A 23725-nucleotide genomic window follows, 5' to 3' on the forward strand; every position below is an offset into this window, starting at 1 on the left:
TTCCGGGTCAAGCCGCTCCAGCCGGAAAGGGCGCGGCGCCGCTCGGGTGAGTGAGGACTCGGTGGGGGTCGCTGCGGGGAGCTGCTGGGGTTGCCAAGGCTTGGGTTCGAGCGGGTGGGTAGGCATACGACCTGAAGGAAGCTAGGGAATCCGCGAGGTTTGTTTTGAAGGCGTGGCCTGAGCTGCGGGAGTTCAGCCATCGTACATTTACTAAAATGTACATCGTACATTTACTAAAAGACAACTAAAAGCGCCCTGGGCGCTTGGGGCAGACACTGGTTTACCAGCCAACGGTGGCCCTGTTCTCAACTATTTGACACTTTAATGTAGTGACCGACCATGAAACAAAAACAGGGAGAGGGGGTTTTGAGGGACTGAGTGTAAAAGACCAAGGGACTGAGAAGTGCAGATTGGTTAGTCATGGGGATATAAAGTACAGCATAGAAAATACAAGAAAAATAATACTGTAACAACCTTGTATGGTGCCAGGTGGTTACTGGAAATATCCGGAGGATACTTTATAAAGTATCTGATTGCCTAACCACTACCCTGCACAATTGAAACCAATACAAAATAATATTGGATGTAAACTGTAATTGAAAAAAATTTTTTTAATAAAAATAACCAAAAAAAATCACAGTTATCCAAAATGGTAGTGAGGGCTTTAAAGAAAATTAGACAGGATACACCAAAAAAGAAAAACAGGATAATGTGACAGGATGGAGTGCGGGAATAAGCATTGTGAAGATCTGGGGAAAAGCGTTAGAAGCAGAAGCAAAGCAAGTGCAAAGACCTTCTGGTGGGAACAAACTTAACGAGGTCAAGAAAATGGAGAAAAGGCCACTGACTGAAGCAAAAAGAGGAAGATGTGGCCAGAGACTCAGACAATAGGGTCTATGAGCCAGGACAAGGATTTTGACTTTTGTATGGAAAGTAATGGAAAACAATTGAAGGTTTCTATGCAGAGAAATGATATGCTTCAATGTACGAGTGTGTGTGTGTGTTTCCGAAATTGGAAACGGGGAGGCAGTCAGACAGACTCCCGCATGCGCCTGACCGGGATCCACCCGGCATGCTCACCAGGAGGTGATGCTCCGCCTCTCTGGGACGTTGCTCTGTTGCAACCAAAGCCATTCTAGCGCCTGAGGCAGAGGCCATGGAGCCATCCTCAGCGCCTGGGCCAACTTTGCTCCAATGGAGCCTCGCTGCGGGAGGGGAAGGGAGAGACAGAGAAGAAGGAGAGGGGGAGGGGTGGAGAAGCAGATGGGCGCTTCTCCTGTGTGCCCTGGCCAGGAATCGAACCCGGGACTCCTGCATGCCAGGCCGACACAATGTACGACTCTTAAGTTTACAACGGACTCCACACCAGAAAGATGCATCTCCCAGCAGTGGGAATGTATGAAACCCAGACTGACAGCCAGAAAGAAGGGCATTAGAGACACCTTCGTGTACAGTCGTGAAAAAGTAAGTCCCAGTCAGGTGAAGGGACTAGGCCTTTTCAGACCCCAAGTCTTTCCTCTCCATTTAGTGCCTTAAGACTCATGATTTTAATGTCCAGGTACATAATTGTCATTTCCTAAAACATTTACTTTTCATGATGGGTCTCTAAATACAGGGGCATCAATATACCTGGGAGCATGTTAAAAACACCTTTTAAAAAAAAACTGTATAGGTGTAAAATAGGTTATTTTCTGATATTTCTGTTTAATGGAAAGTGCAAATATTTGGGATTTAAGTATGGAATCTCAGTAAGCTCCTTAACTGTGTTGTAATCTTGAAAATGCTGCTGATAATAATTATAGCAAAAAGGTCTCAGACTTTATGGTCTTGGACCCCATTTACACTTTTAAAATCTACTAAGAATATCAAAGAGTTTTTGTTTGTGTGGGTTAGAGCTAACAATATTTACCATTTATGATAGCAGAACAGAACCTTAAAAACGTTATTAATTTATTTAAAATGATAAAATCATTACATGTTAACATAAATGGAATTTCTATGAAGAATATTTACCAAAACAAAGAATTATTGAAAAGAACGGTGTTTCCCATTTTTACAAGTCTCTTTAGTATCTGGCTTAATAGAAGACAGCTGGATTCTCACCTCTCCTGCATTCATTCTCTTGTGATTATCACTCGTCATGTGGATAATTGCACCATATTGCATGAGAATGAAAGTGAAAAAGGCAAATAATGTCCTAGTATTATTACGAGAATTGTTTTGAAAAATCACATTTAAAACATCTCAGAAACTCCCTGCAAAAGCCCCCTATACTGCCCTTTGAGAATCACTGAATTACAATATTGTTAGGACAATCAAAAGAAATATGAACTTGACTTGAAAGTCATTAAAACTATATGCATATCAAAATGCTGATGCCTAGGTCTTATCCTTATAGATGCCAAATCAGTGAGTCTGAGTGGGGCCAAGAAATCTGCATCTTTAACAAGCACCACAGATTAATTTGATGTAAGTGGTCTAAGAATTACAGTTTGAGAAAACTAGTGATAGATCAAATTCACTCTAGAGCAGGGGTCCCCAAACTTTTTACACATGGGGCCAGTTCACTGTCCCTCAGACCGTTGGGGGACCGCCACATACAGTGCTCCTCTCACTGACCACCAGTGAAAGAGGTGCCCCTTTCCGGAAGTGCGGCGGGAGCTGTATAAATGGTTTCAGGTGGCCACATGCAGCCCGCGGGCCGTAGTTTGGGGATGCCTGCTCTAGAGTTTTCTGCCCACTAAAATTTTATATATATATATAATATATATATATATATTATATATATATATTTTTTTTTTTTTACAGAGACAGAGAGAGAGAGTCAGAGAGAGGGATAGATAAGGACAGACAGACAGGAATGGAGAGAGATGAAAAACATCAATCATCAGTTGTTTTTTGTGGCACCTTAGTTGTTCATTGATTGCTTTCTCATATGTGCCTTGACCGTGGGCCTTCAGCAGACCGAGTAACCCCTTGCTCAAGCCAGTGACCTTGGGTCCAAGCTGGTGAGCTTTGCTCAAACCAGATGAGCCTGCACTCAAGCTGGCAACCTCGGGGTCTCGAACCTGGATCCTCTGTATCCCAGTCCGACACTCTATCCACTGCGCCACCGCCTGGTCAGTGCCCACTAAAATTTTTAAAACTGTGTTCTTGGCCCTGGCCGGTTGGCTCAGTGGTAGAGCGTCGGCCTGGCGTGCAGGAGTCCCGGGTTCAATTCCCGGCCAGGGCACATAGGAGAAGCGCCCATCTGCTTCTCCACCCCTCCCCCTCTCCTTCCTCTCTGTCTCTCTCTTCCCCTCCTGCAGCCAAGGTTCCACTGGAGCAAAGTTTGCCCGGAGCTGAGGATGTCTCTGTGGCCTCTGCCTCAGGCGCTAGAATGGCTCTGACTGTGGCAGAGCGATGCCCCAAGATGGGCAGAGCATCGCCCCCTGGTGGGCATGCCGGGTGGATCCCGGTCAGGCGCATGCGGGAGTCTGTCTGACTGCCTCCCCGTTTCCAGCTTCGGAAAAATACAAAAAAAAAACAAAAACAAAAAAAACTGTGTACTCATAGCTTCAAATCTCTCCACTAACAGACTAAGAAGTTTGCAGCAAGTACCTTTCTGACTGCCAGGTTGATAAATGTCTGAATTCAAATCCAAAATGTTGAATTCAATCCTGTGCCAAGGACAGGTTTTAAACTGTGGCATCTGTAAGCTTACAGTTTTTTGAACAGATCGATAACTGATAGGAGGAAAGTGAGTACTCTTAGTGAGCTAGCTCTAGGGGACTGACACCAAATCAAATACATCCAAAATAAAGGTAGAGAAAAGAGTTTAGATGAGAAGTCTTCTTGAATAAGGTAAAATTTGAGTTGTAGAGAGAGTCAAATTTCCATAGGAAGATATATATTGGTGTGGATGGGCAGAAAGTTTCAAGCAAAAAGAGTAAATGGAACCAGAACTTTAGGAAAAAAGTTATTTGGAGAAAACAGACAGTAAAACAAGTGTAGTCAAGGCTAAGCCATGATAGGGAAGCTGGGAAGATTACAGGATTTAAGCAAAAAAAGGAATGAAAGTGATAATCGGCCTCTACATAAGGAAACTAAGACCACTAGAGATCATAGCTAATTAGTGGCAAGTGTAACTAAAGACCAGGCTTGACTTCCAAATTCATGTATTCCTTTAGCAAGCAATGATTGTGCAGGCACTGCTGGGCTCTGTCTAGCTCCTTCAGGTCTGCCGCCTGAATCTTCCTGGAGAACTATGGATGCCAGACTGGAATTTAAAGCTTATCTCATGGGCGATGGAAAAGGGCCAGTAGATTTTTGAAATCACCTTGACTCTCTTGGATTTGTGTGTAGGACCAATTCTGAGAGGAGTAGCATTTGGGAAAGCAAGAGGTATAGTTGGAGTTAAGGAGGCCCATTTAGAAATTAAAAGAATAGTGTGGTATTCGGGTAAGGTAAAAGGACTATGACCTAGGTTAGGGACATAAGGCTTAATTGTAAAACATCTAGGAGGTGGAATTAAAATAATAGCATATATTTGTAATGTATGCACAGTAGTTCACCTCATAGGGTAGCTCACAATTACCCTATGAGGTGGTTACTATCAATAACCTGATTCAATAGATGTGAAAACTAAGGTCTCTCAAACCCACGCTTCACCCAGGAATAGGATCAGGCACTTTTAACTCCACTGCTCATAACCACCAAGCTGTGATGATCCTGTGACTTTGATCTTACAAAACTGGGAAAATTGTATTGTGTGGCTATCATTCAAGCTATGTGTATATCGGACAAGTAGATCTGAGGATGACGGTGGGTGCTGTTTTAGTTATACTGAGTTTGAGATACTGGGGAATTTTCAGACTATAATAGAGGGAAAAAATTGAATAAGGAGATCATAAATCAAACCTGATACATCAGTGTTTTTGTCACGTGCATCCAGTAGCTTCAGCCAATGCTTGTGGCAAAAGGGATAAAAGTCATAAGTAGAACAAATCATCCTGGGTTTAAAACAAAGCTCCAACAAATACAGAAGGTGTTTCTCAGTGTGCCAGAAAATATGTTGAAGTCTGAGCCGAGTGCCCAAATACCAGTTAGATAGCGGGTGATGGCTCCAAACTACTATTGGGAGCATATGGGGCTATTTTAATTAGAAACTTTTTAGAAAATGGCGCTCAACATGGTGATTTCTTTTAGAATCTTACCCTTTCGTGTTAGAGATCTCTATAACGCTTCACTATGAGCAGAACAGCTTTATGTTTGTTCTTTACAAAGGATAGAGGAGCGCTAACAATCTGCTAAAAAAATTGGATCTTCATTTGCTTTTTCTCCCCTTTGCCAATTCAGAATGCCACTTTAACCATTAGTGTGCCAGAGGTAGGGGGATGTCTCCATTTTTCAAGTGTAACTGTGCAGACAGAGAAGAGTGGATGAGTTGTAAATACAGCCTAGAACACATTTCATTATGGGAAATGAAGCATTAATATCCCAGTATACTTGGAGCAAAAGCCAACACCATCTGGCCATCAGTGTTTTCCTCCCTTTGAGTTTATCCCAGAACTATTTCTGCAAACAGCAGTTTCCTCAGCCAACTTAACATTGAACCACGAGAACGGAAATCAGCAACATTACTTCCTTATTTACTTCTGTTGAGAATTGGAACAGAATGCAAGTATTTTGTAGAAGTTGGCAGGAACAGCAACAAAGCAATCTGTTAGGGATGACAGTTTCAGCACTTTTCTTTCTTTTTTTAATGATACCACCAATATTCAGACTGGTTTTGTAGGTTAAAATCATCTACATTTCTGATTATGCATGAGCTTTAAAAAGCTTACATTTTTCTACACCTAAAGATGAAAAAGACATTAGAATAAACACTTTTCTACTTTTCTTATTCATGCTGAAGCAAGGTAGTAAAAAATTCTACCAAGTAACTTCATTCACAAATATAGCATAGCCCTTTTTATTTATTTATTTATTTATTTTTTTCATTTTTCTGAAGCTGGAAACAGGGAGAGACAGTCAGACAGACTCCCGCATGCGCCCAACCGGGATCCACCCGGCATACCCACCAGGGGCGACGTTCTGCCCACCAGGGGGCGATGCTCTGCCCATCCTGGGCGTCACCATGTTGTGACCAGAGCCACTCTAACGCCTGAGGCAGAGGCCACAGAGCCATCCCCAGCGCCCGGGCCATCTTTGCTCCAATGGAGCCTCGGCTGCGGGAGGGGAAGAGAGAGACAGAGAGGAAAGCGCGGCGGAGGGGTGGAGAAGCAAAAGGGCGCTTCTCCTGTGTGCCCTGGCCGGGAATCGAACCCGGGTCCTCCGCACGTTAGGCCGACGCTCTACCGCTGAGCCAACCGGCCAGGGCCAGCATAGCCTTTTTTAACTGTTTACAAGATGGTGGCACTTTGCTTTTCCTTTTTGAACTCATTCTTAGCCTTCTTCAAGTGTCAGCGGCTGCATTGAGAATAGCAGGCATGATATTATGGGGAGTCCCAAACTTACAAGTGAATTATATTTCTAAAATTCACGAAGGTTTTCTCTTGCATTCACAGCACAATTATTTCTCTTCAGTACATCTCACACTGTCCTATATATAGTTAGCTGTTTTTGCCTTCGGGTAGTTTGTAAAGCAAGGGTCTGGGACAGGATCCTAGTTCACCTGAGCATCCCTTGCAGCACCCAGAACTTCATCTTGTGCATGATGAGCCCCTGATTGAGCTAAGCTGTTTTAAAATCATTACTCCAGAATTAGTAGAATGGTTTCAGGCAATGTAGTTTTTGTTGCAAGTAGCAGAAACCAGTTCAAAGTGCTTAAGTCAAAGGAAATGTAGTATGAGGAGGTAAGTCCGGGGTATCCTGCCCCAGGGATGATTTGTCGCTTACTCTCTTATCTGCTTCTGTCACATTGAACACTTACTTTGGCTAGTGTTTTCTCTCCCGATTGCTAGACCCATCTCCAAATGGGTTGTGTCTCTTGGTAGCTCGGACTAGAAAGTCCTTTCTGTTCAGGATGCCCATGATATGAGCATGAAATACCCAGACTGAGCCTGTCTTTACTGACTGGACAGGTAAGGATATTATGCGACCTGTTGCTCTCTTGGCCTGAATTATCAATATTATAGCAGGTTACTTCTGCCACCTTTGACATAAGAGCAGTTTAAGGGTGTTCATGGTATTTTTCTGGACCGTGTCTTTGAGGTTTCTCTAAATCAGGGTCCCCAAACTTTTTACACAGGGGGCCAGTTCACTGTCCTTCAGACCATTGGAGGGCTGCCACATACAGTGCTCTTCTCACTGACCACCAATGAAAAAGGTGCCCCTTCTGGAAGTGCGGCGGGGGCCAGATAAATGGCCTCAGGGTGGACGCATGCGGCCCGCGGGCCGTAGTTTGGGGACACCTGCTCTAAATTTCTAGTAGAGGCCAGTGGCCATGTCTGCCCAGAACAGGAACCTCAGGTCTTGCCCACGTGGGCAGTCTGTGTGCCACAGCAGTGTATGAGGAGGAGAGCAGCCGAGAGCCATCATGAGGACTGCCTCGGAGCTATAACACAGTTTAGTTACTTTTGCTGAACTTAATCTTTTTTCTCCTTTCTAGCCTTTTCTCCATTTCTTTTCTTGTTTGCACATTCAGTCTATATTTCTCTGGTTTTAATTTGGAATAAAGTTGAATAAAGATGCTTGTTTTTTGGGGTGGGGGCGTCTTATTGGAACCAGGAAGTAGCATTCTGTCAGGAGCCAAAGCAGCATGTGTGAGTCTTGCTCTGCCCCTCTGCTCTTCTGTCACCCTCTTTCCCTTCTCCACGCCTGCTGTCCTTTCTCTCTGTTCTCTTTGTATGTGCCTCACACCTGACCGCCTCAGCCCCCCACAGTCCTCTCTTCCTCGGATAGCGGTGACCTACTGATCTATAGTGGCGGTGTCCTTGCAATTCCAGATTCCAAAAACATTCTAATTAGCCAGTGGGTTGGCTTCCTCTGGCGCCTGAGAAGGCAGGATTCAAAAAAGGGAACCATGAACTAGGTGGATTCCAGCAAAGGTTCTCTACCACAAACTCAGGACACGTAAAAACATGTTAACACATGGTTTGAGTCCAAGCTTAGTTTACAATGCCTGTTTGATCCAATGTTTGCAGAATATTCACTTGCACTGAGAAAAAGAAAAATGTGAGATTTAAAATTAAAGATTTAAATTACATAGTGGAATTCTAGAATTCTCCCTCCCCAGCCCTCCCCCACGATCTTTAAGTGGTTGATGATATTCTGAGTAAAAGTGTTTTTATTTGTCTTAAATAATGGTTTTGCTGTAAGGTGTAGATTTTAGCACAATATCTGAATAATAATTCAATAAACAATAGTAATAAGAAGAATAATCACTTATTCAGTGATTACTATTGCCAGACTCTGTTTTATATATACTCTCTTATTTGGACCACATAATTGTCTTATGAGAACAATATATACTGTTATTTTTCCTATTTTAAAGATAAGGGGACTGAGACACAGAGATTGAGTCATTTACAAAAGTTTCAAGGCTGGTTAAAATTAGAGCCAGGCTTGGAATCCAGGAAATGTGGTACCTTTGAACTTCTCTGCTACCTTGCCTTTATCAGAGCCCTGCAGTTGTGATGTTTCAGGGCAATCTTAATCCAGAATGGAATGTGAGTGATACTCTCACATATTGAAAGTGTTCAGTCTGGAGCACCATTAGCCAGTGCTGTTGTAAGGATATAAGAAAGTATATTAGTGGTCTCTGGACACCAGATCGTAGACCCACTGCCTCAGAATCACTCCGAGAGCTAAATTAAGTTCCAAGGGCTGAACCTAGGGGTTCTTATTCAGTAAGTCTGGGATAGGACCCAGTAATCTATATTTTTAACAAGCTCTCTACATGATTGTGATATTCACCCTGATTTGGAAACTCTAGACTTGATAATCTTTCATTCCCACCACCATCTTCTAAAACAAGATTGTAAATGAAGACTTTGGGGATCAGTTTAAGAAACTCCTTTAGGCATTATGCCTTTAAGTTCTATCAAGATTGTTAGCGTTGTCTCTTTTTTGTGTCAAAGAATCTAAGTGCTAGTAAATGCATGTTGGTTTGAATAATTATGATCCCTGTTGCATAACATTCTTCAATTTACAAATATTCATCGCATGCTTTATCAAATTTAAACTAATCTTGCCTGACTAGGCGGTGGCGCAGTGGATAGAGCATTGGACTGGGATGCAGAGGACCTAGGTTCAAGACCCTGAGGTCGCCAGCTTGAGCATGGGCTCATCTGGTTGGAGCAAAAGCTCACCAGCTTGGACCCAAGGTCGCTGACTCGAACAAGGGGTTACTCAGTCTACTGAAGGCCTGCGATCAAGGCACATATGAGGAAGCAATCAATGAACAACTAAAGTTTCGCAATGAAAAACTGATGATTGATGCTTCTCATCTCTCTTCGTTCCTGTCTGTCTGTCCCTGTCTATCCCTCTCTCTGACTCTCTCTCTGTCCCTGTAAAAAAAAAAGAAAAAAGAAAAACTGATGATTGATGCTTCTCATCTTTCTCCATTCCTATCTGTCTGTCCCTGTCTGTCCCTCTCTCTGACTCTCTTTCTGTCCCTGTAAAAAAAAATAATAATAATCTCCATCAGTACTGAGCATGTGCTAGTTATGAAGAATAGCAATAAAAAATGTAGTCCCTGTGCTTACGGGGCTCATAGGTGAGATAGACTGCCTAGCAGTACAGAGCAACATACTAGAGCCAAGTGAGCAGAGTAACACTGAGCACTACAGAGGTCGAGGAAGAGCCATCCTGTATCCAGGTATATGCTGGATCCGTGTGGGAGGAAGAGCCCAGCTTGAGAGGAGGCTCAGGGAGCTGCAGGAAGAAGCGATTCCACACAACAGGAACACTGCCAGGACACCACCTGCGCTGCAGCCCTCATGGGGACATGGGGAGACTGTTCATTCTTCAGAAGCTCCTGCATCTCAGAGCAGGAAGACACAGTCCATTTCTTCTATATCCAGTGTCTTCTACTCTAGTCTTGATGGGGGGGAGGGAGTCACACCTTACAGCTATCCTCTCAGATCTTTGATCTCTTCATCTTGGACAAGTTATCTTCACTCATGAGCCTCCCACTCCCAATTCCCGAAGTCCACCTCCGGTTTCGCTGCTGGCCCAGACTGCTCCCCTCCAGAATCAGGAATCTGGCCCAGCGCTCTCTGACCACCACCTCTCCTTACCACAACTTGTAGCTCTTATTCAGGAACACCTAACCAGTGATCTGTCTGCTTTTTCCCCTGTCCCCTGTCCCTTTACCTAGAACACTTCTCTTCCATTCTTGAATTCGGTTTGTCCCTCAGGTCCTGTTGCACCTCGCACTTTCTCAGGGAGGCTTTCTGCGATGAGGAAGTTTTCCGTGTCAGGTGCTCCTGTGGCATCCTGTACTTTCCCTTGGGTAACACTTAGTATATGTTTTATGCCAGGGTCCATCCCCGGGGGGGAACCAGGGGTCCCACAGGAGGAGACGGCGTCGGCGAAAATCGAGTGAGAAAGCCGAATTCTTTTTTTTCTCTTTATTCTCTAGTTAGCATTTACTGCCAGGCATCTCTGCCAATGGCTGGTCTAACATTACTTTTTATGCACACACACTAAGTTACAATCACATGGTATTTTGAATACATCATTGTTTTAGTTTCACTATGGTTACATATTTCTAGATAACAGTTAATTCATATCTATAAGCTACAAGTCAGGTGGTAAGTTATTCAAAGTACAGTTATACAATAACTTGAATAGTAATAATATCGGTACAAACTTCTAAAAGATTAGTACTAATTAATAACTCTATTTTACTGTTGTTGTGAGTCAAGGGCGCAGAAAGAGATAGCAGATGAAATCATCAAGGAATAGCAAAGGACTACCGCTTGCTCAGGCAAATAGCCTTGAGTTCATGTAGTGTCCTAATTCTTTTCTCACAAGACTACAAAAGGCTTGCTATTTAAGAAACTGACATAGTATTAAGAGTAACTTTTTACTTAAAGATACATAGAGTGCACCTACAAGATAGCTAGTAGCAACATAATATCAGAAGGCATTAATTGCTATTGCTGCTATGAATCCCACCACATTCCTCTCCTTATTCTTGGAAAATACAAAAATCTCATGAGAATGTTTTACTGAGAAAAGCCCAGCGACTGTCTTCAGTCACAAAACAAGTCTTTTAACAAAACATTCTTTACTTGCCAGCTGCACTCCTATCCAAGGCCACGCAATAGGCCACTCCACTCCACTTTACCTAAGATTCTAATGTCTAGTTAAACTTTATTCATTTACTATATTCATACACTAGTTAAGTTCTAACTTTATTCTTTCTAACATGATTAAGAAGAAGAAATTCTCCTACAAACTTAACCCTTTATGAGGGATATCATGGCCAGCCTCTTATGTTTATGAGCCCAGTTCAAGGGGCTTACAGGCTTTTCTGTGGAACTTACACCTTCTGTCTCATTTCCAAAGAAATTACTACAAATCTACAGGGAAAGCACGGTACTATTATCCCTGTGCCATAAATAATAGCACACACCCAGAAAAGGGGGGAATATAAGGCCAAATTAATTCAAAAGATTAAAGGGGGAGGTATCGTTGTGCCTTTCCTTTGCGGTGACTCTGTCAACCGGCAGCCATTGGTCTTCACTGCGGTGACTCTGTCAACCAGCAGCCATTGGTCTTCTCTGCTGTGACTTTGTCAATCAGCAGTTTTTGATCTTCTTCTGCTGTGACCTTGTCAGCCAGCAGTTGTGGGTCTTCTCCTTCTGTGACCTTGTCAGCCAGCAGTCGTTGATCGGCTCCCGACAGTTTTATGTGTTTAGTTAGCATGTATGTCCTCTAGCAGACCAAGCTCCATGGAGACAGAGGCAGTGTCTGTAGTACAGTAGGTTGTATATAGTAGGTGCTCAGTAGATACTATTGAATGGATGAAAAATGTATACCTTTTGTCTAAAATAGTGGTCCTTAACTCAGGTGGGCAAGAGTGAGAAGGAGGTTAAATGGCAGGATAAGAAACGTAGGAGTATTAGAATAAGTAGAATTGTGGGGGTAGTATTTGTTTTGTTTGTTTTTGTATGTTTTTCCCTGCAAAGAGAACAAGCCTCTAGCTCAGAGCTTCAGCAGATGGCAGTGTCTCTGAAAGTTAATAACATTACCTTGGTTTTATCATGTTTATGCATACAGTTACTTTTATCCACAGATATGATACAGACTTTCCTTCTAAAATAAATGTATGAAAGTAAAATAATGAGTTGACTTGAAGAAAAAGCATAAATAATAAAACTTGCTGCATGGATATAGCAAAAAGATATTATGCGAGTAGAAGAAATGTATGAAGTTTGGAAAATGCTAACTTGGATGAAGCCACAGGAACTCCTCATCCAAGTCCGGGGACACCTGGGCCAAGTGCTCTGTTTCTTCAGTGTCATTGTAGTGGGGTTTTAGGAGGAAGTGAAGATAAGCACATGTGTTCAATCTATTATGTGTAACACAATCTGAAGTTTTTTGTTTTATTCTAAACAGCCTGTCCTTAAATTATAAGAAGACACAGAAAAATATTTTCCATCATCCATCCTTTCAAGGGCTAATGAAAATTAAATGACATTTACAGCTTATTATAATTCAGACTGAAGAGTTTAATGGCAAAATACAATGATCCATTACTTTTTATGTTATACGATCAAGAAGCCTTCATGAAAGTATAAAGGCAAGTAAATTTTGTTTCCAAAACTAATTATTTGGGCCCTTACAAAAAATAAAGCTAGGTGTTTCATCCCATATCTTACAGGAATAAGAGTTGATATTTCTCTTTGAGATTCAGTGATTTAAAAGAGGAATCAGATTATCAGGATAGTGGTCATAATCACAAACTCTGAGACTAGGATATCATTTTTCTTTTTATTCATGGTATTTTACTCTTAAATTTGTTTGGTAATCTTTCCATGTAGCTTATATTTGCATTGCTGACAATTTGTCATTACAGACTCTGAGCTAGAAATTTGGTATTCTTACAAACTGTTAAGTATACTATATTTTGTCTCTTGATTCTGAAGAAATAATTAAAGGTAAATTATTTTGTCTAATATTCTTGCCTAAGAGTGTTACGGCCTCAGAAGTCAGTATATATATATATTTGTGAATATGTAGTAGTGCAATTTTCTTTCTAATATTAAAACAACAGAACTACCTCAACCATCTCTGCATTATTTATGTCTAATATATCTGTGTCCTTCAACTACTCAAATTTTGAGCTCCATGGTTATGATTATGATATACCAGTTGATTTACATTACTGATGTAACAACAGATGGTACTGGTGCAGGTTGAAATAAAAGATCATTGATCTTAGTATTTTGGCCTTCATTGGCTCCCTGTTGCATTGAATTTGTCAGAGTGAAATAGAATCATAGAATTTCAGAACTAGAAGAGTCCTTAAAAATTGTCTTATCCAGTTCCTTATTTGACAGATGTAAAAACAAGCCCAGCTACCTCCAAGGTCATACAGCTAGTTCGTAGCAAAGCCAGGACCAGAATCTAGGTCTGCCATTTCCCACTGCAGTGCTCTTTCTGCCATCTCTGTAAAAGACTTTCAGAAGGTGTTCTCTTTATTGCACTCCCTGATGTTGGCACCAGTTATTCTAATCAGTTTTCCATTTATTCATTTCTAAAATATAGAGTTTCACCTCTTTGAGTCTTTGTTGGTTAAACTTTATACCTGGCTTTCTTTTAGGTTGGTCTTCACATGTTTTAATCTTGAAGACTTCAAAATTCATTTGGATCTACCACTTTTTTGGAAAACTCCAATGCCAAGCAATAAATTATCCACGGAACTCTTGTTATAATATAGAAGCTTTTGAGTTCTCTAGATCTAAGTAAGATTGTTTCACGTTTTCTCATGAAGCCACATTACTGTTTATTCACTTTAGTGGTGAGTGTTACTGTGCCAGCTGCTCTTGCTTTGGAGGATGTAGGCTTCAACCAAATGGACCCACTGGGAGCAAATCATAGTTCTTTCAATGGATCATTCCCCCCAAGCTTTGAACTCTCAGCAGGCTCCCAATCCAGTGACGATGTCATCATAGCCAAAGAGGGAGCTAGCGTTACAATCGAGTGTCTTCTCACAATCGACCACTATGAAGATGTCCATTGGTACAATTCAAAAGGACAGCGACTGGATAACAGAGCCAGAGGTAACTATACTAGAGTGTAATTAACCATGGTTACTCATTTCCTGTTACTTCTTTCTTCTCGGGTTTATGGCGTACTCAACAAGAAATCCCAAAGCTGCGGTACCAGTGTGAGTACTTAACACTTTCGAAAGGCCTAGGGTATGATATCTATCATAAAAAAGTAAATTAATTAAAATTACTTAACCAGAAGAAGAAAAAAATAAAGAATAGTTATAAATGTAAAAGGTGTTCACATGATGACAGCTGTGTTCTTCCCTCTCGGTGTGTGGGTTTCCATTGTCATGGAAGGTGGACCGCAGGCTGTGCGTGCTGCTCATCCGCAGGGGGACAAGTCACTAGACTGATGTGACTAGTGCAGTACGCTGGCCCGGTGGGAACACAGCAAGAAGGATTTTGGCTAGACTTTATTAAATTTGTTATAAGTAAAAAAATTTTGCCCAGAGATGAGTTACTGAAAATGTCAGTGGAAATCCAGGGGTATTGTTTGTTTGTTTTAATGATTACAGATCTGTGCATTACACTTTAAGTCCCTCTGAAAATTAGAAGAGCACTGAGGAGATGCTCTGTAAGCATTTCTAGCTCATTTTTTCCCTCTAGTCTATGCACTTCATTTACTTGAAAACAGGAGAGTTCTTGTGTTGGTGTTTTTTTGGTATCTCCATCTTAAAAAATCACATTAACATCATACTAATGTGATCAAGGTCTGCTTTTTGTCAGGTTTTGATTTGATTTGCAGTTTATGGACCTGTGATCACATCTTTTTTTTTTTTTTTTTTCTTCATTTTTCTCAAGCTGGAAACGGGGAGAGACAGTCAGACAGACTCCCGCATGCGCCCGACCGGGATCCACCCGGCACGCCCACAAGGGGCGACGCTCTGCCCACCAGGGGGCGATGCTCTGCCCATCCTGGGCGTCGCCATATTGCGACCAGAGCCACTCTAGCGCCTGAGGCAGAGGCCACAGAGCCATCCCCAGCGCCCGGGCCATCTTTGCTCCAATGGAGCCTTGGCTGCGGGAGGGGAAGAGAGAGACAGAGAGGAAAGCGCGGCGGAGGGGTGGAGAAGCAAATGGGCGCTTCTCCTGTGTGCCCTGGCCGGGAATCGAACCCGGGTCCTCCGCACGCTAGGCCGACGCTGTGATCACATCTTAATCAGAATACTGTTTCCTGAACTAGTGGTGTTCTGTTAGATTCTTCTGAAGACTACACAGTTTGAAGCACCTCACAAAGAAGTCACCATGAAAAGTTATTGAGACAAAGGTTAAATCTGGTATCCTCACAGGTACACTTTCAGAGAAGGCGCCTTTCTCACTACAAAGGTCTCATCTCGGAATAGAAAGAATATTCGGTTATACACATTAGAGTGGAAAACAGAAAAGGGGACAGATGCTGTTTCCTGTCAGTGAACTGGCCCCCTGTGTAAAAGTATATGCTGAACATTTTAACCTTTTACAACTGAGTAACTGGCTACCAAGGGACTGGAGTGTTTGAATTGTTAGAAGGAACAGTGTACTTTTAACTAGCTTCTTAAGAATAGAGACGTACATCAGAATCTCTAGAAAGGTACCCGGAATGTATATTTTGAACATGATTTGGGGTTCTACATGTGGACTCACTGAATTAGAATCTTACTCCCTTGGGCCGTAGGATCCTGACCAAATGCATCTGAGCTTTGAATTTTTCAACTAATGTGATTATCACAGACTGACTACATAAACAAAGCTTAGGCTATGTTGAGACCAGTCGATTGGAATGGCATTTTTATTTTTCTGTTTGACTTTACTTTGAAAACCACTAAACATCTATCATTGATACTTTCAACAACAGCTTCAGAAAATTGTATTAAGTTTTATGAATCTCAAGTGAGAGGAGTTTAAAGAGCATGCCAGTCTAGTATAAGGTTCATAAATCTTGAGCTATTATCAGCAAGGGAGCTAGAGCGGTAGATTGTGGTCATAGCACAGGGTTGATGAATGGAGTCTGCAGAGTTCATCACACCGTGGATTCATAGGGTATCCCTTTCATAGCTCCAAGTTCAGAGGACAGAAACTTGAGGGATAATGGCTATATTTATAGCTACATATTTTCCTCCTCCTTTTACATTGGTGAAGTGGTGGCTCTTAAATATAACCATAGAATTTAGATAAATCTGATGATGAAATACATGGGCACAATCCAAAGTGCTCACTAACTGATTTGCCCCTAAAATAATCCAGAATCATAGGACCTCGGGGATTAAAGAGATCTTGAAGATTAGGATTCTGGTGGTGCTTAAGAAGCAACCACCCAGCCTCCTCTGGAACGCTACCTATGATTATTAGGACTCACACCTACACCCTAGATTAACCCATTGATCCTTTCTTCAAATGACTGTCATAGTTGGAGCATAGAGCATGCTGGGAATTTACTGCAAATTTGAGAATCATGCAGGCAGAGCCAAGTTATTAAAGGATATTGAATCAAGTATAATTGGCTTTTCATATGCTTTTATAATTTTGTATACATGTTTCCTAAATGAAGATACCTTTATATATGGAAGAGAAGTGGTATGTTTTAGGTTAAAAACAGTAGCCTGGGTATCTTAAAGGCAACTTTATTTTCTCTTACCAAGCTGCTTACTTACCCTGACCTGTGAGACATATCTTCCAGCTTGTGCTTCGTTACTCTGGCCAGAAAATCAAGGTATCATCAACAAACCTTTCTAACAAAACTGATTAACGTGTGCCAGGCATGCCAGATTAGCCAATTATTAATTGAACAAATTCATTAAATTGGTAGGTTTAAAAAAATTTTTTTTCTTTATAAGTTCAAAGATAAGCAGAGTTAAATAAAAAGAAGAAAATAAAAAGTACTCATAACCTATCACTCAGAAGTAAACATTGTTTTATATTTCTGAGGCATATTCTTCTAGTGTGTAAAAATGTATAGGTAGAAATTGTGATATAGACACACATACAGGTATACCTCATTTGCACTTTGCTTTATTGTGCTTCACATATGTTGCATTTCTTTTTTACAAATTAAAGGCAAGCCCTCCACCAGCAAAATGATTGCTTTATTACAATACTTGCTATTTGAGGTAGCCTGGAACTGAACCCGCAATATCATCCAGGTACAGCCGTATACACATAAACATTTGTTTAAGATTAGTCATTTCGCCTGACCAGGCGGTGGTGCAGTGGATGGAGCATCAGACTGGGATGTGGAGGACCCTGAGGTCGCCGGCTTGAGCACAGGCTCATCTGGTTTGAGCAAAGCTCACCAGCTTGGACGCAAGGTCGCTGGCTCGAGCAAGGGGTTACTCGGTCTGCTTAAGACCCGTGGTCAGGGCACATATGAGAGAGCAGTCAATGAACAACTAGGGTGTCACAACGAGGAGCTGATGATTGATGCTTCTCATCTCTCCATTTCTGTCTGTCTGTCCCTATCTATCCCTCTCTCTGACTCTCTCTCCAAGCAACCCTGTAAAAAAAAAAAGATTAGTCATTTAGCCTTATATAGATGTACCTGTCTCCCTGAAAAGCTTGTTATGTTTAGCAGTGAAAAGGTAGCTATGGCATTCATTACTGTCCAGAAGGAAGATATTTTTAAGTTCTAGGCTATTTAAATTCTGACCCTGACATAACTATCTGCCCTTTCTTACATGATCGGAACAAATAGCAGAAACTAATAGATGAGTTAAAGTATGTTCATGAAGAAAAGGGATATTGACAAGCCAGTTAGCATATTTCATGGTAATATTCTTTATGCTGTAATTTTTTTTATTTCTGTTGGGTTATCAGGTGGAAAATGGTTGGTTTCTGATAACTTCCTGAATATCACCAACGTAGCCTTTGATGATCGTGGGCTCTATACATGTTTTGTCACCTCTCCAACTCGTGCCTCCTACTCTGTCACCCTGCGTGTTATCTTCACCTCAGGAGACATGAGTATCTACTACATGATCGTTTGCCTCATTGCTTTTACGATCACTCTCATCTTGAACGTCACACGGCTCTGCATGATGAGCAGCCATCTTCGTAAGACCGAAAAGGCCATCAATGAATTCTTCAGAACCGAAGGGGCCGAGAAACTTCAGAAGGCCTTTGAGATTGCAAAACGCATCCCCATCATCACGTCGGCCAAGACTCTGGAGCTCGCCAAAGTCACACAGTTTAAGACCATGGAGTTTGCCCGTTACATAGAAGAACTGGCACGAAGCGTCCCTCTTCCCCCCCTTATCCTAAACTGCAGGGCCTTTGTGGAGGAGATGTTTGAGGCTGTGCGAATGGATGACCCTGATGACCTAGGGGAAAGAATTAAAGAGAGACCTGCCTTGAACGCTCAAGGTGGCATCTACGTCATTAACCCAGAGATGGGGCGGAGTAATTCACCAGGAGGAGATTCGGATGACGGTTCTCTGAATGAACAAGGCCAGGAGATAGCAGTTCAGGTTTCTGTTCACCTTCAGTCAGAGACCAAAAGTATTGGCACAGACTCTCAGGACAGCAGTCATTTCAGCCCCCCTGACGATATGGGATCTGCTGAGTTGAACTCCAGCTACAAAGGCGGGGCCTATGAGAACTGCCAGCTGTGAGCGCTCCCAGTACCTGCAAAAACTGCCCACAGAACAAAAACCTGTTTCATGTAGGAAATAGCATTTTACCAAAACAATGACTGAGGTTTTCCCCTTGTTCCCATTAAGCACATCAGAACATGTGTTGTTGCCAAAATCTTCGTAAAAATGCAGCATTTTTCCTATCCAATATTTCTCGGTCATCTTCCTCAAGCTTGAGTAGATGATACACATTAAGATTTAAAGGAGCCTGAGAGATAAACATAACGGGGAAAGGACCGCACTGAGAAGTCCATGCTTCTTTGCTGTTCACGGTTCTTCATCGGTTAGGGCTGACATGTCTTGCAGCCTCGGTTTTCCTACCGATAAGATGAGAGATTTGCATCATATAATACTGAAAGGTGTTTCTAGCCTTATAACTTCTTACCCATCCCTTCTAATTCACTGAAGTCTTTAGCATATCTCTAAATAAGCTCTTCCCTGGACTTTCACTCCCTTTTCATGAAAAAGACCAAGCTGCTTTAGATCTCTACACCAATGCCATAGTGCATAAAGGTGTGGGTGTTTTCCAGACATTTTGCCGTGGGGAGTGTGCAATTGCATGTGCTAGGTTGAATCTTTTCAGGGTAGCCATGTCTACATTGTTATACGGATACCAGCGAGCTAGCTGCTCGTTAGGAAACTACTTTCCATGAGTAAACGGGTCCTTGGGGAGGGGGGGGGGTGTCATGTCTTCTAACTTCCTGAGGTGTCATTTAGTTCATTGTGCTGGCAGTGATTGCTCAACTGATATCCAAAAGTGAACACTTTGTTTCTAAGGCATAGCATCTTCAGTGCTTTAGAATAAGAAACAATCTCAAATCATCTGTCTCTGGTAAATCATGGATTTTGACATTTCTGTTAAGAGAATTCCTCAGGCTTTCCCTTTTTAAAATCCCGGACTCGACAAGGTCTGTGTTTGGGATCCCGTTCCTGGGGGAAGCCCAGAGCTGGGCTCCTCTTCAGACCTCTGTCAGCCTTGTCCTCTGGGGTCTTCAACATGGTGCTAAAGGGTGCGTGCATGCCTCCTTATCTCATTGGTTTTGTTTATATTTTATTGTTGTTGAGGTTTTTATTTTTGTGTACTTCAGATAGAGAATTGAGCAAGGGCTGCTTCTGTGGCCTTTCTAGGAAGCACTAACCTGAAATAAGATTAGCTAACGATGTGAGGTGTATGTGACTATATTAAATATAATAAATAGATAGAGATGGATATATAGATATATTTACACGTACATTTAAATGATCAAGACATAAAGAAGGAGGAAGATTATGGATGATGCCACCTGATTCAACTGTGTGTAATAAACACTTAAGACACGATTTCTTGCCTGGCTGAGATCTGATAAAATGGAATTGTAAATACTCTTCAGAATAATTGTTTTAGTACAGGAATGTCGGCGTCATAGCATTTGAAGAACTTGGCAGTGGAGCGCCATTTGGTACTTCACATTTCTTCATTGGCTGCTGATTATTGACACATTCTTTGAACTAGCAGATCCTGAGGAAAATGTTTGGAGGAGGTTCTATCAGGGTTTTAATTTAAGGATGCAGATAGAGAAAGGTAGGACATTCAAGTGTGACCAGTTAGAACGCATGCCTGCCTTTGTCCGGGCTTATCAGAAATAATTCATCTGCTCTGGAGAGCGTGAATGAATCAGTGTGCAGTTTTAGCAGACGGCATTATGGATGAATATGATAATGCTGCCTTTTCTGTCTCAGGCTGTTTCCATGGAAACCTTCAGAGCCAAACAAAAGCTACCATCATCTAGCCAAAGCCTGCCTTGGCTCGTAGACCTGTATTTCTTGAAGGAAGACCGCTTTCATACGTGCGGCTATGAGAGCAAGGGCTCTTGAACACACCCTAGATTATGGAACACTTATTTCTTCACAGACTGTCTCTCCCGCAATATTGAAACTTTTAAATCCCTTGTTTGAGATCTGTCCCCTCAGCTCTTCAGCTAGGACACCCAATCCTGTCCCAGTATCGCACATCTGGGGTCGTTTTTTAGAATGTAGCTTGTCACATTAAAGAGCAGGAGTTTACCCCACATGTTCTCATAATGGACATGAGCGTTTGGACCCTAAGGCAGACATAGTTAAAGATCAAAGTCATAGGGAACCGGGCTTCATAAAAATGTAAGAAATATTAGGGAAAATACTGTAAGTTTAGACAATACTATATAATAATTAAGTACAGGCTATTCCAGTGTAGCCTAGATAAATTATTTTAGAAACATAATGGTGACTTAATTTGATGGCCAAAGTAACTGGATTACTTTGACTATTCCAGGTTATGGTGTCATCGATAAGGAATTAAAATAGGTCAGATTTAGTCAGAGTTGGTATTTCTAAAGCTAGTTTTCAAGAGACAGGAAAATGCACTTACTAATATTTTCTATCTAATCAAATACTCTTCATATATAATTAATAGTCTCACATCTTTTTGTAAAGTCTAATCTTTTGAACTTAAACTATAGTCTAAAGCCTTTTGATAATAACTGATGTAATTATCCTTTTGTCTAATTGGATTTTATAGTTAGTGAAAATGTCTTTACTCAATAAGATGTATTTGAAATATTTATCTCATTTATAAATTGTGTCTTGTATTTAATGAACCTTATTGTCTTTATGAAATGGTGGCTTTGTGAAATAAACTTACCAAAAAGAGACATGAGCATTTTCATAGATTTTTTTTTTTTGAACCAGCTGAAACCCAATAGACAGGCATCTTTTGAGGCTAGGCTACTATGCCTGTCCTCAGAGCTGCACCTGTTATGATAGGTTAATTCTTGAGTCAGGCCCAGGGAGCATTTGTATTTCCCACCAACTACCATGATGTGAACATCTTGGGAGTTGCTGATCTGGAATGGTTGTAAGAAGGCCCCTGAGTTCTTTGTGTCACTTAACGTGTATTTTAAAGTCAAAGCACACTGCTTTCCCTTCAGTCCTCCAGCCTCAGTGAAGCCCTTGGTAGAGTCCTCTCTGCGCCCAGCATGTGGTCTCACCCTATTCAGACTTTGTCTCCTGGGTCTCCGAGTGGCCTGGGAGCACGGCATGCTTGTTCTCCAGAGCCCGGCTGTCATGGTTGCTAGCCTGGTCCCCACACACCAGCAGTTATAACCCAAATGTATCAGATTTCCCCGAGTCACCAGCAAGGGAACACAAGCTTTTCTCGTCTGGGGCAGTAAGGTAGAAAATGCTCAGCCTTATACATAAACTTGTAAGTTTGCAGCACATTTCTTTTTTTTTTTTTTTTTTTTAATTTTTTTTTTTTTTTTTTTTTGTATTTTTCTGAAGCTGGAAACGGGGAGAGACAGTCAGACAGACTCCCGCATGCGCCCGACCGGGATCCACCCGGCACGCCCACCAGGGGCGACACTCTGCCCACCAGGGGGCGATGCTCCGCCCCTCCGGGGCGTCGCTCTGCCGCGACCAGAGCCACTCCAGCGCCTGGGGCAGAGGCCAAGGAGCCATCCCCAGCGCCCGGGCCATCCCTGCTCCAATGGAGCCTTGGCTGCGGGAGGGGAAGAGAGAGACAGAGAGGAAGGAGGGGGCGGGGGTGGAGAAGCAAATGGGCGCTTCTCCTATGTGCCCTGGCCGGGAATCGAACCCGGGTCCCCCCGCACGCCAGGCCGACGCTCTACCGCTGAGCCAACTGGCCAGGGCCAGCAGCACATTTCTTAAAAGTAAATGAGTATTCTTTGGTATGGTTCAGATGATGTTTAAATGGTCGCTATTTTAATGAATACATACATTATCATTTTGTCCTTTTTTAAAAAAAAAGTCATCTTTGAATGTAAAATATTAAATGTTTAATGTATTATATTTTGTCTGCAGTCTTCTGTAAAGTGTATATTCATTATTCTGTGTGATGGAATTGGATATTGATGGTTTTAATTAAAGCAGGAGCACATCTGGATTCAAGTTGGAATCACCATGGCTACCCATTGTAATTTTACAAATATTTACTAAGCATTTATGTTTTTGGTGCTGTGATTCACACTTACCCTGGGTGTCCTGCTCACAGTCACCCTGAGGATGCAGTGACCATCCTCTCTGGGCCCAAACGCAGCAGTTTCCCACTTCTGAAGTAAGGTGTTCCTGGCAAAGGCAAGCGCTTCAACAGAGGCCTACGGATACGAGGATTTCGCACGTTTTGGAAAACCTGTAACTAGTATATAAAGTTTGTGGTGAGATTTGGCAGGTGGGAGGAGTAGCTGTTAGAAGCAAGTAACTGCAAGGCCAGTGGAAGTGAAGGGTGATGATGAAAAGCACAGGAGCTAAGCAGACAGGCAAAGGGAACAAGCAGAGGTGCGAGTCATTACTTAAATGCTGCAGACTCCGTAGAATGAAAACCTAGCCCCCATCACCCTGTGGCAAAAGATCACTGGACTTGGATTTCTGATTTCCCCGCGGGCTCTGTAACCATCGGACTTGGCCTCTCTGGGCTAAGTAAGATGGGGTTGATAATACCTACCTCATGAAATCAACAGGAGGATTAAATATAGCAACAAAGTGAGGTGCCAGCTGTAACCTGCTGTGCAGGGTAGGGCTAGCAATCAGAGTGTCAGCTTGGTTAGCACCTGTGTTCAGCTGATGACTGGATGCATTTGTACTCAACTTAGAATTCCTCCAGATTTCTGTTACAAGTGCATTGGGCTGCATGCCAGAGAAACCAAACCCAGTTGTGGTGGCTTACCGAAACAGGAGGTTTATTATTCTCAAATAGGAAGTCCAGAGGAAAGCAGAACAAGGCCAGGGCAAGGGATCACATCTGGCATTAAGGATTCTGGCTCGTTCTAGATTCCTCTCCACCTTAGTTATGTGGCTTTCATCTGCATGGTCATAAGACGTCTTAGACTGGGTTCTTCCAAGAGTCCTTGAGTGAAGGATCCATATGCAAGAAGCTTA

General features: G+C 42.2%; 1 protein-coding gene and 1 non-coding gene across 3 annotated transcripts; one reads left to right on the plus strand and one right to left on the minus strand.

The window, feature by feature from the left end:
• The first annotated feature begins 10 nt into the window (after positions 1–10).
• MFAP3 (microfibril associated protein 3) lies at positions 11–22050 on the plus strand. Of its 2 annotated transcripts, XM_066341648.1 has the most exons (4): positions 11–46; positions 12553–12736; positions 13760–14219; positions 18000–22050. In XM_066341648.1, exons 3-4 carry the CDS (start codon positions 13925–13927, stop codon positions 18791–18793), a joined length of 1089 nt encoding a protein of 362 aa, XP_066197745.1. In that variant the 5' UTR covers positions 11–46; positions 12553–12736; positions 13760–13924; the 3' UTR covers positions 18794–22050. The 2 variants fall into 2 exon arrangements, with proteins under 2 accessions (XP_066197745.1, XP_066197744.1); XM_066341647.1 differs by lacking the exon at positions 12553–12736.
• On the minus strand, positions 6286–6361 carry TRNAV-AAC (transfer RNA valine (anticodon AAC)). The gene has a single exon. It is a non-coding gene; the product is annotated as a tRNA-Val (tRNA).
• Positions 22051–23725: the final 1675 nt, after the last annotated feature.

Source organism: Saccopteryx leptura, chromosome 6 (assembly GCF_036850995.1).
Source record: "Saccopteryx leptura isolate mSacLep1 chromosome 6, mSacLep1_pri_phased_curated, whole genome shotgun sequence".
Classification (NCBI taxonomy): domain Eukaryota; kingdom Metazoa; phylum Chordata; class Mammalia; order Chiroptera; family Emballonuridae; genus Saccopteryx; species Saccopteryx leptura.

Bases quoted from the DNA above. Each gene is read 5' to 3' on its own strand.
- MFAP3 (XM_066341648.1), top strand. From the start codon at position 13,925: ATGAAGCCACATTACTGTTTATTCACTTTAGTGGTGAGTGTTACTGTG. The intron at 14,220-17,999 runs GTAACTATACTA...TTGGGTTATCAG, and splicing joins ACTGGATAACAGAGCCAGAG to GTGGAAAATGGTTGGTTTCT.